The sequence below is a fragment of the Urocitellus parryii genome, chromosome X (assembly GCF_045843805.1).
Source record: "Urocitellus parryii isolate mUroPar1 chromosome X, mUroPar1.hap1, whole genome shotgun sequence".
Classification (NCBI taxonomy): domain Eukaryota; kingdom Metazoa; phylum Chordata; class Mammalia; order Rodentia; family Sciuridae; genus Urocitellus; species Urocitellus parryii.
Window position 1 is genome coordinate 33,697,442 of NC_135547.1, and position 12,482 is coordinate 33,709,923.

The following is a 12,482-nucleotide window of genomic DNA, read 5'->3' on the forward strand; positions in this document are numbered from 1 at the left end:
ATGGAGAAAATTTAAGTGTATATTACTAGGTGAAAGAAACCACTCTGGAAACATACCCTATGTGATTCTAACTATATGACATTCTATATAAGGAAAAAATATGGAGACTGTAAAAAAGATTAGTAGTTGCCAGAAGTTTGCAGAGAAGAAGCTTGATTAAAAGGAGCATGCAGAATTTTCAGGTTGATGAAACTGCTTTTTGTATGATACTACAATGGTAAATGCATGTCATAAATTTGCCCAAAGTCATAGAATAGACTTTGGGCAAACCATAGACTTTAGGAAAACCATAGACTCTGAGTGATAAAGATGTGTTAACATACTTTCATCATTGGTTAAAAAAAAAAGTACAACTCTGCTGTGGGGGGTCGATATTGGGAAGGATATGCATGAAAGGGGGTAGGAAGTATATGAGAAAAATCTGTACAGCCTACTCAACTTTGCTGTGAAACTAAAACCACTTTAAAAAAATATATTCTTCAAAATGTTAGTAAAGTAAATACAACAGTACATTAAAAGGATCATAAACCAGACTAAATTATTTATTCCTGGAATGTAAGGATTGGTCAACATATAAAAATCACAGTAATACAATCACATTAACAGAATGAAGTCCCCCAAAAAAGCACATAATCATTTCAAATAAAAATACTCAACAAACTAGGAATGAAAGAAAAATATCTCAACATAGTAAATGTATGGCCATATTTTTCACATATGTCATAGTCAATGAAAAATAAAACTTTCCCTCCAAGATAAGGAAAATGGTAAGGATGCCCTATTTCACCACTTCTGTTCAACATGGTACTAAACGTCCTAGCTGAAGCAATCAGGCATAAATGAATGAATGAGTGAATGAATGAATAAATAAAATTATCTTTGTTTGAAATGACATAAAGCAAGCTCTAAATCAATCTCTCTCTCTTTCTCTCTCTCTCTCTCACACACACACACACACACACACAAACGCGAGCGCGCACGCGCACACACACACACCCCCTTGGAAATAATAAATGAACTTAGCAAGGTTTCAAAATGTAAAACACACACTCAAAAGTCACTGGCATTGGGCTGGGGTTGTGGCTCAGTGGTAGAGTATTTGCCTAGCATGTGTGAGGCCCTGGGATTGATTCTCATAAACATAAATAAATAAAATAAAAGTATTGTGTCCATCTACAACTAAAAAAAACCTGCCATTTCTATACTCTTGTGAAATCTGCCAAACAAAATTTGGAAAGCAAGTGCATTTAAATTGTCTCAAAAAGAATAAAACACTTAGAAATAAACTTAGTGAAAAAGGTAAACAGCTTGTATACTGAAAACTACAAACTATTGCTAAAACTTAAAAGAGTGCAAATAAATATGAAGACATATTATTGGTTTGGAAAACTTCTAATAATTAAAATAGTTTGAATAATACCTAAAGTAATCTACAAAGTTAATGAAATCCCTATCAAAACACTAATGGAGCTTTTTCTTTCAAAAATTGAAAACTCCATTGCAAAATTTATTTCTAAAATTCATTTGGAATTTCTTTTTTATGCAAATCATTTATTTTGTTTTAGTAATACTTTATCCTCTGATAGAAGTTTTGGTAAAACATCTCCAGTTCTTCCTGGAGTAGTTCAGTATACAATGAATGAAGATAGAAAAAAAGAGTTTTTCAACCTTCTTAGATAATTATTATTTTCTTAACTATTTTGAAGGATAAACAACGTGGAAAGCTATCCAATCAATTATGAAACCAGAATATCTTGATATTAAAAAATTTCACGCTGATAATACAAAATGAACCCTGAAATGCAATCTTAGTCATGAATATAGATGCAGAAATTCTGAAATTCCACCAAACTGAATTTGGCATCAAAAAGAAGAAACTATAACCTCATGGATTTTTGTCAGGATGAAAGTATATGTTAGTATTAGGAAACATGTTAATAATAATCTTGTGATCATGTAATAAAAGCATATGATTATATCTCTAATACATTGAAATTTGTTATATACAATGGCAGAATGCAATTCATTTCATATTACACATATAGAGCACAATTTTTCAAAGTATTTTCACATCATTTGAGTCTTCATACATGTACTTACAGTAATGTTGTCTAACTCATTACACCATCATTTCTACCCCATTGCCCCCTCCCATCCCCTCCCTCCCCTTTGCCCTATCTAAAGTTCCTCTATTCCTCCCATGCTCCCCTTCCATCACCATTATGACTCAGCATCCTCACATCAAAGAAAACATTCAGCCTTGGTTTTTTGGAATTGGCTAACTTCACTTAGCATTATATTCTCCAACTCCATCCATTTACCTGAAAATCCAATGATTTTATTCTCTTTTAATGCTGAGTAATGTTCTATTGTGTATATATACCAAAGTTTCCATATTATTCATCTACTGAAGGGCATCTGGGTTGGTCCCACGATTTAGCTATTGTGAATTGTTATGCTATAAACATTGATATGGCTGTGTCTTTGTAATGATATTTTTAGGCCCTTTGGGTATAAGCCGAGGAATGGGATAGCTGGGTCAAATGGTGGTTCCATTCCAAATTTTCCAAGGAATTTCCATACTGCTTTCCAGATTGTTGCACCAGTTTATAGTCCCACCAGCAATGTATGAGTGTACCCTTTTCCCCACATCCTTGCCAACACTTAATGTTGTTTGTTTTCTTAATAGCTGCCATTCTGACTGGAGTGAGATGAAATCTTAGAGTAGTTTTGATTTGCATTTCTCTAATTGCTAGAGATGTTGAGCCTTTTTGTTACATTTGTTGATTAATTGCATACCCTCTTCTGAGAAGTGTCTGTTGAGTTCCTTGGCCCATTTATTGATTGGATTATTTATTTTTTGATGTTATGGTTTTTGAGTGCTTTATATATCCTAGAGATTAGTGCTCTATCTGATGTTCCACCAGAAATCTCCTAGAACAAATAAATGAATTCAGCAATGTAGCTGGATATAAAATCAACACTCATAAATCAAAGGCATTTCTGTACATCAGTGACAAATCCTCAAAGAGAAACTAGGAGAAACACCCCATTTATAATAGCCTCAAAAAAAATACTTGGGAATCAACGAAAGCGGTAAAAGACCTCTACAATGAAAACTACAGAATGCTAAAGAAAGAAATTAAGGAAGAGCTTAAAAGATGGAAAGATCTCCCTTGTTTTTGGACAGGCAGTATTAACATTGTCAAAATGACCATACTACTAAAAGCACTATACAGATTCAATGCCATCCCAATGAAAATCCCAATGACATTCCTCATAGAAATAGAAAAAGTAGTCATGAAATTCATCTGGAAAAATAATAGACCCAGAATAGCTGAAACAATCTTTATCAAGAAGAGTGAAGCAGGTGGCATCACTATACCAGACCTTAAACTATACTACAGAGCAATAGTAACAAAAACAGCATGGTATTGACAGTAAAATAGACTGAAAGACCAATGGTACAGAATAGAGGACACAGAGACTAACCCACATAATTACAGTTATCTTAAATTAGACAAAGGCACCAAAAAAGTATATTGGAGAAAAGATAGTCTCTTCAACTAATGATGCTGGGAAAACTGGAAATCCACATATAAAAAATGAAATTAAACCTCTATCTCTCACCATGCACAAAGCTCAACTCAAAGTATATTAAGAACCTAGAAATTGCACCTAGTGGAAGAAAAAATAGGCTCAAATCTCCATCATGTCATATTAGGCCCCAACTTCCTTAAATAAGATTTGTATACCACAAGAATTAAAACCAAGAATCAATAAATGGGATGGATTCAAACTAAAAAGCTTCTTCTCAGCAAAAGAAACAATTAGTGAGGTGAATAGAGCCTACACAATGGGATCAAATCTTTACCACAAACACATCAGATAGAGCACTAATCATTTGGAATTTCAAGAGACCAAATAACCCAAACTCTAGAGAACATGAACACAATAAGAGGATTCATACTTCCTAATTTGAAAATGTACTGCAAACCCATAGTAATTGAAACAATGTGATACTAACATAAATCTAAACAAATGGGCCAAGAGAATGGATCAAAGTGCTCAGAAATAAACCCTTACATACAGAGACAATTTTTAATAAAGATGTCAAAATCATTCAAAAAAGTAAAGGACAGACTTTTCAAGGTATGGTGACAGGAAAACTGGATATTAATATGCAAAAGAATGAAGCTAGACCTTTACCTGATATGATCTCCAAAACCTACCTAAAAATGGATCAAAGACATAAGTTAGGGCTAAAATTATTAAACTTTTAAACCACAGAAACTTCATACTTAGATATGGTAATGACTTCTTTGGTATGACACCAAAGTACGGGCAAGAAAAAAAAATAAAATCAATTCCATTACTATATACCAATGATTAATCAGATGAAAGAGAATTTAGGAAAACTATCCCATTCACAAGAGAAAATATATATATATATATATATATATATATATATATATATATATATGTATATATATATATCCATCTAACAAAAGAGATGAAAGTCCTCCCCTGAAAACTACAAAACTACAGAATACTAAAGAAAGAACTTGACAACACCTTAGAAGATGGGAAGGTCTCCCATATTCTTGGATAGAAATAATTAATATAGTCAAAATGGCCATACTACCAAAAGTGCTATACAGATTTAATGCAATTCCTATTAAAATTCCAATTACATTCTTCATAGAAACAAAAAAGGCAGTCATCAAATTCATCTGGAAAAATAGGACACGTGGAATAGCCAAAGCAATCCTTAGTGAGAAAAGTGAAGCAGGAGGCATTGCAATCCCAGACCCTCAATTGTACTACAGAGCTATAGTAACAAAAATAGCATAGTATTGGCATCAAAACAGTCATGAAGACCAATGGAAGAGAAAAGAAGACACACAGAAAAGCCCACATGAATACAGTCATCTCATACAAGATAAAAGCACCATAAGCATACATGGGAGAAAAGATAGCTTCTTCAACAAATGGTGCTGGCTAAACTGGAAATCCATATGTAGCAGAATGAAATGTAACCCCTATTTCTCACCCTGCACAAAACTCAACTCAAAGTGGATCAAGGACCTAGGCATTAGACCAGAGACCCTGCACCTATTGGAAGAAAATGTAGACCCAACTCCATAATGTTGGCTTGGGAACTGACTTCCTCAATAAGACTCCTAAATTGAAAGAAGTAAAATCAATAATCAATAAATGGGCCAGGCATGGTGGCACACACCTGTAATCCTAGAAGCTCAGGAGACTGAAGTAGAAGAATCATGAGTTCAAAGCCAGCCTCAGCAACTTAGCAAGGCCCTGAGTAACTCAGTGAGAACCTGTCTCAAAATAAATTACAAAAAAGGGCTGGGGATATGGCTCTATTGTTAAACACCCCTAGATTTGTTCCCCAGTACCAAAAAAAGAATCAATAAACAGGATGGTATCAAATTTAAAAGCTTTTTTATAGCAAAGGAAACCATTAAGAACATGAAGAGAGAGTCTACAGAATGGAAGAAAATCTTTGCCAACCACACCTCAGATAAGGTGTTAATTTCCAGTATATATAAATAACTCAAAAAATTTAACACCAAAAAAATAATAACCCAATCAATAAATGGGCAAAGGAACTGAACAGGCACTTCATAGAAGAACTATGAATTGTCAACAAATATATGAAAAAAACTGTTCATAATTTCTAGCAATTAGAGTAATGCAGATTAAAACTACACTGAGATTTTATTTCACTCCAATCAGAATGACAATTATTAAGAATATAAATAACAATAAATATTGGCTAGGATGTGAAGAAAAGGGTACACTTATACATTGTTGATGGGACTGCAAGTTGGTGCAACCATTCTGGAAAGTAGTATGGAAATTCCTCAAAAAACTTGGAATGGAACCATCATGTGACCCAATTATCCCACTCCTCAGTATATATCCAAAGGATTTAAAATCAGCAACTACAGTAATGCACCCACATCAATATTTATAGCTGCATACTTTACAATAGCTAACTTATGGAGCCAACCTAGATGCCTATCAACATATGAAGAGATAAATAAACTGTGGTATAAATACATAATGGAATATTACTCAGCCACAAAGAAAAGTGACTTTATGACATTTGCCAGTAAATGGATCTAGAGACTATCATGCTAAGTGAAATAAGCCAATCCCCAAAACCAAAGGGAGAATGTGTTCTTTGACATGTAGAAGCTAACCCACAATAATGGGGAAGGGGAAGAATAGAAGTTCAGAGGATTAGACAAAGGGAAATTTAGGGAAGGAAGGGAGGAAAAGAACAGGAAGGACAGGGGCTGGGGTTGTGGCTCAGTGGTAGCGCACTTGCCTGGCACGTGTGAGGCACTGGGTTCAATCCTTAGCACCACATATAAATAAAATGAAGGTTAAAAAAATAAGAATAGGAAGGACAGTGGAAAGAATCTTACATGACTTTCCTATGTTCATATATGAATACACCACAGTGAATCCTAACATCCTGTACATTCACAAGCCTGGGCCCCTAATTAGAATAAGTTATATTCCATATGTGTATAATTTATCAAAATAGACTCTACTATTATGTAAAAATAAAAAGAACCAATAAAAAAGAAAAAAAGGAGTTGGACTTTATCAAAAAAAAGATGAATTTTTGTATATTAAAGGGCATGATCAATAGAATGAAAAAGTAACCTACAATAAGGGAGAAGGTCTTTGCAAATCATATATCTGATGTCAAATTAATATCTAGACCATGTAAAAAACTCCTACAACTCAACACAAAACCTACTAACATGGTTGACATTTTTATCTCCATGTTCAAAGGAGAATTATTCACAACAGTTAAAACATGTAAATAACCCAAGTGTCCATAGATGGATGAATGGATAAGGCAAAGCATAGTATATACATATAATGGAATATTATTCAGTCTTAAAAAGAAACTCTGACATGTGCCACATGGTGGACCTTGAATATATCATGCTAAATGAAATAAGCCATTCAGAGAAATATGAATATTATGCAATTCCACTTATATGAAGTAGTTATTGTAGTCCAATTAATAGATACAGAAAGCAGAATACAGAAAGCAGAAGGCTAGTTGTTAGGGACTTGTGGGAGAGTAGAACAGGAAGTTAGTGTTCAACTTGTTAAGTCCTAAGGTTTCAATTCTATGAATATGTCAATGAAATTGACATGGGTGGCTTAAAATAGGCTGTGAATCACACACACACACACACACACACACACACACATATTTGTGTGTGTGTACATTACAAGTTTGTACTAAAGGTATTTTTAATACCAAGCCTTTTTTTACAAATGAGGAAAAAGATTCAGATACATTCAGTACATTTGTGTGTGTGTTCAAACACTCTAATACTTCACTTATTACTTTTCTCAAAAGAATAGACCTCTAAACCCATTATTTCTTCAAAGTTAACATCAATGTTATATTTGTTGCTCAATTTAAATTTTGATAGTTGTTCCATATCTGGGAAAATGAGAAAAAATGGATTAATGAATACTGAGTTTCACTTGGGGAAGATGAAAAGTTTTAAAGATGGTTAGTGGTGATGTTTACACAATGGTACAAATGTAAGTATTGCCACAGAACATTACACTTTAATTGGTTAAAAGTTTTAGTCTTTTAACCAAACATTACACTACACTACACACACACACACACACACACACACACACACACACACACAATCACTTTCCAAGAAATCTGAAGTTTTCCTTTGGATATTGGCACAATCAAAATTAAAAATTCTGTTGATTAAGATTAGTGGGCTTCATTCAATTTTATTCAGTGAAACAAGAAATTTAGATTCAAGACAATCATAATAGCACACCAATAGAAGTGTTATTACCAAGTTATTAAATATTGAAATCCTTCGAGGCTCTATTCTAATTTGACTTCTATTTGCACATCCTACAGTAACATTAGGGAATCTCTTCCATATCTAGAGTTTTAGTTATCATGAACATGCAGATGACTAACAAATTCATGTCTTCAATTATTTCTCTGAGATCAAATGTTTCATTTGATCTTGAATTGCTCATACTTGACATGTCCCAAACCAAATTCATGATCAGCAACTCCATACTTGGTTACTTCACCCAATTGATTAAACCACAAAGCCAGGATCTTACTCTTATTTACATTCCATATCTTATAAGTTCCCATGCCACCATGTACTTCTTGCTATCATTCATACTCCAGCAGTTTTACATTAATTTCTGTATTTGGTTAATATCTGTCTCCCATACTAGAGCACACATTCCAGGTGGACTTTATTTTTGCACATGATCCTATTCCCAGAATATAACACAGTGCCCAGTACATAGGTATTAGGTACATATTTGTTGATTTAATAAAACTTTAAACTTTGAACCAATCATTAGAAAATAGTATTTTATGAAATGCAATTCCTTTCCTTCCTACCAATATGAAGGTGAGAATTGTTCCTCAAGCAGAGTTAGTGATTGTAGTTTAACATTCACCCTGAGATTGCCTGGTTATTGTCTTTAGTTCTGGTTCTTTAGTGTTTTCTTCCACATTTAAATAAATTTCTTGAACACATCTAACATTTCTAGTGCAATGACTCCTGTGTCTGTTGCCTCTCATTAATGCTAATCAAAATACACTTCAATTATTTGTTGGAAAATATCAAATATTTGATGTACACAACTCAGAGTGGAGATGGAGGTTTGGGGGATGTGAACGAGAGTGAAGGAATGGAAGAGTTTATCTCAGAACTCAAAACTCCAAGCATTCCTGTTTTTCTACTAGCTATGAATGAGTTTAAACCTGAATCTTTCCCTCATTTGCAAATAAAAAGGCCTGGTATTAAAAATACCTTTAATACAAACTTGCAATGAGGATTTATATACAGAAATGTGCCTAAAATCACTGTTTAAACCATAACATTTTAAAAACCATGTATTTAACTATTGCAATATGACTGGGGTTTGAATGAGCCACATCCCCAGCCCTTTTATTTATTTGTTTGTTTATTTGTTTATTTATTTATTTATTTTTGAGAAATGGTTTTGCTAAGTTGCTTAGGTACTTGTTAAGTGGCTAAGGCTGGCTTCAAATTTATGATCCTTCTGCCTCAGCCTCCCAAGTCACAGGGATTATAGGCATGCACCACCACACTAGATCTGAACTTTTTGATATAAAACTTGGAGTGGCTGCAGGAAAGACATACTTTAAAGAAAAAAGGAGGGAAGAGCATTGTTTATATCATATATTTAACCAGTCTATTTAGAGTCTGTACATCTATAATGGTTCAAATTCTTGGAAATCACAATTTCCCTCATTATTTCTCACTCTCCTAATGACCTGAGACAGTAACAAGGTGGGTGGTTGCTAGGTACCTCCTAGGCTAGTTTTTATGTCATCAGATTGTGGTGTATTACTCCCACGTGCATGCGTACCGATTATGAGGTCTCACACCATTCCAGTACATAAAGCTCGATGGAATTGCGTATCCCAGTCGCACCAGGTAGTGAGAGGCACCTACCATTCTGGCCCGTGGTTTCCACCGGCCGGGTGGCTACTGGCCCCCTGATTCCCAACTGCCCAGCTGAGTGCATCTGTCCTGAGAAAAGAGAAGTGGACAAGGAAGAACCATGAGCATGTTTTTCCTTCTACTGAGCTGCGTTACTTTCGCCTTTTTGATTGTCTTATGGAAAAAACGGCATCAGGTAAAGGTGTATGTATGTAAGAGATTGGACCTAGATGAAGCTAGGTGAATACGTGGATCAGGGAGTATGTTTGCAAAACTCTAGAAAGATAATAAAATAAGAATTAAAGGGAGATGTCATCATTCCTCTTTTCTCTCCACAAAGCTCCAGACTTTTATTTCTTCCTGATCCTCATCCTCCGCAATTCCCGCATTTTGGTCAGTGATTCGCCTCGTGGACTGATATAAAATAGCTCCAAATCATTAAGTGATATAGTTACCTTTCTACCCACTTGGAAAGAAATGTTTAGTTAAAAGTTCCCATTCCCCACCACCATGACCCATTTTAAGAATCTGTAACTACTTCTTTTTCTTCTCTTATTTCTACAACCCCCGTGTTCCTGTTTGCTTCTCCTGCCATCGTTGTGGGAGCTTTCTGGACATTTACCAGTATTTCATGTTTAAATATGGACTTCCTGGTTTCAAGTTGCAAATGAAGTACTTTTAGATAAGGGTCAAAGACAGCATCTACATGTAAACCCACTGGACTGCCCAAGAAGTGTAAGCAAAAGCATATAGCACTTTGGAGCAACAAGGCTACTTTGATATTTTTTTTTTCTCAGTCTGTCTGGGCAGAACATATTTTGAATCAATGTGGTCATTCAACACATTTTTAATCTCTCTTAGGGGAGGTCAGTTCATTTTTGTAACTAACTTGTTATTTGGTAGTATTTGGAAATTACTACAATCAATAAACTACATATGTATAATTTCCTTTACAGAGAAACACTGGTGAAACATCATCAAATTCGACTTCTCTTGCACTAGTAAGAACTTCTCCTTCTTGGTCACCTAGGAGCAATACTGATAGTCTTTCAGTCAACAACCTCTCTCGGGATATCTTAAATAATTTCCCACACTCAATAACAATACAGAAACGAATATTGGTAAACCTCAGGATCGTGGAATACAAGCTGGCTGAATTGGAACATTTCCTAATTATCAAGGGCATAACTGGTGCATTACTTAAGCAGGAATCCACTGAAAAGGTTACAAGATGTAATGACAGTGGAAGGAATCATTAAAGACACTTTGAGTGAATTCATTTGATTATGTGTTTATACCAAATGAATTATTATTTAAAAGGGAAGGGGATATCAAGTCAGATACAAAATCCAAACATTTATTGATTTTCTTACTCATATTTTATTTAAAGAATTGATTACATGTACTTGCTAAAATATATTTTACTGGAGAAGGAATGGAAGAACAATACAGTAAGAAAATCAGTCCAAAAGTTTGTTTTTTTTTTTTTTACAATAAGCTACATTCAAAAAATAGTTGAGATATAGTGATTATAATTTCATTCAAGAGTGAAAAACAGTTTTCTCTAGTGGTTTACAGCATAATACTGCAATTATCTCCATGCTTGAATTAAAGTAAGTAAAATTCAATGGAACTAGTTTCTATTATTCAGAATACTGTTTCTTGCCACTGTTGAATCTGTGTAATAATAATAAGAGCTATCATTGGGCACCCTACAATATGCCAAGAACTTCATTAAGATCTTGTGAAGATAGTGACAAACATTTAACTAGTCTTTGTGGTCAACTTTTGAAAAGGATTGCTTCCACTTCATATCTCCCCTCTCCCAATTAGATATTCTTTTATTTAAAATGTGCCAAAATCTTCCCTGAATTGCAAGTCACCTATAGAAAATGCCATGCATTTTTCTCTTTGGTGAAAAATCTGCACCTCAAATAGCACCAAATTATAGTGGTAGCATGCAAGTAATTTAATGTGGATTAAAAATATGAAAAAGTATTTCTAAGTACTACTCAGTTATCTCTTTCAAATAATATTTTACAAAATCTGGTCTAGCTAAGGAATTAATCTCTTGAAGTTTTTTAACATCATCTGACCTACCTCAAAGAAAACACTCAAGATATCAAATGTGAGTTCATTATCCATATGTACATAATTCACTGATATTATTTATACACAATTCATTTATATGGTTTAATTGCAGACCTGTTTACCTTAATGCCCCCTTCCCTCAAAATAAATTACCAGTATAAATTAAAGAAATGCCTTAATACCTTATTCCTTTATCTTAAATTGAAAGGAAAAGGGATTTAAAATGTATAAGAAAAACTACTCCTAAAAAAAGAAAAGGAAAAAATTCCTTCTAGTGTCAGTCACTTGCCAAGCATAAAAACCAGCAGCAGGATTTGTGATTCTTAAAATTTTTTGATTCCTAAGTCATTTTGGTACTCTGATGAAAACTACGGACTCTCCCTACCAAAAAAAAAAAAAAAAAATGCATGTCTACATCACACAGATGATGTTACATATAATTTCAGTGCCATAATTCCCTCAAGCCTGTTAAAAAAAATCTTTAAAATTGCTGAGAAATTCCTTGTATAGTTAGGCAGTGTTGATTGTCCTAGGCTATGATGTTTAAACCAATTCTCAATGAAATATAATCAAAATATAAAGCTGTTATCTATTTCATTAACAATAGTAAGGAAACCAGGATATAGAATCTTCCTTTTGGACAAGTTTATCTCTTATTAATATGTAAATATGTAATTATCACCCATAATCACTAACTTATTCACATAAGACTAGCCATATATCATGATTATTAAATGCAAATTTTGAGTAAAACCATTTTCTCATTAATATTTTGATCCATATTTTATGTGAAATTAAACCAATATTCAGAGAATATAATGAATTCTTAATGTTGCTAGACAATAGAAATTAGATGTGTCA

At 33.8% G+C, this 12,482-nt stretch overlaps 1 protein-coding gene across 1 annotated transcript; it reads left to right on the forward strand.

Annotated features, from left to right (window-relative positions):
• Nucleotides 1-9,461: 9,461 nt before the first annotated feature.
• Nucleotides 9,462-10,789, forward strand: Ct83 (cancer/testis antigen 83). The gene is made up of 2 exons (XM_026380641.1): nucleotides 9,462-9,524; nucleotides 10,487-10,789. Exons 1-2 carry the CDS (start codon nucleotides 9,462-9,464, stop codon nucleotides 10,787-10,789), a joined length of 366 nt encoding a protein of 121 aa, XP_026236426.1.
• Nucleotides 10,790-12,482: the final 1,693 nt, after the last annotated feature.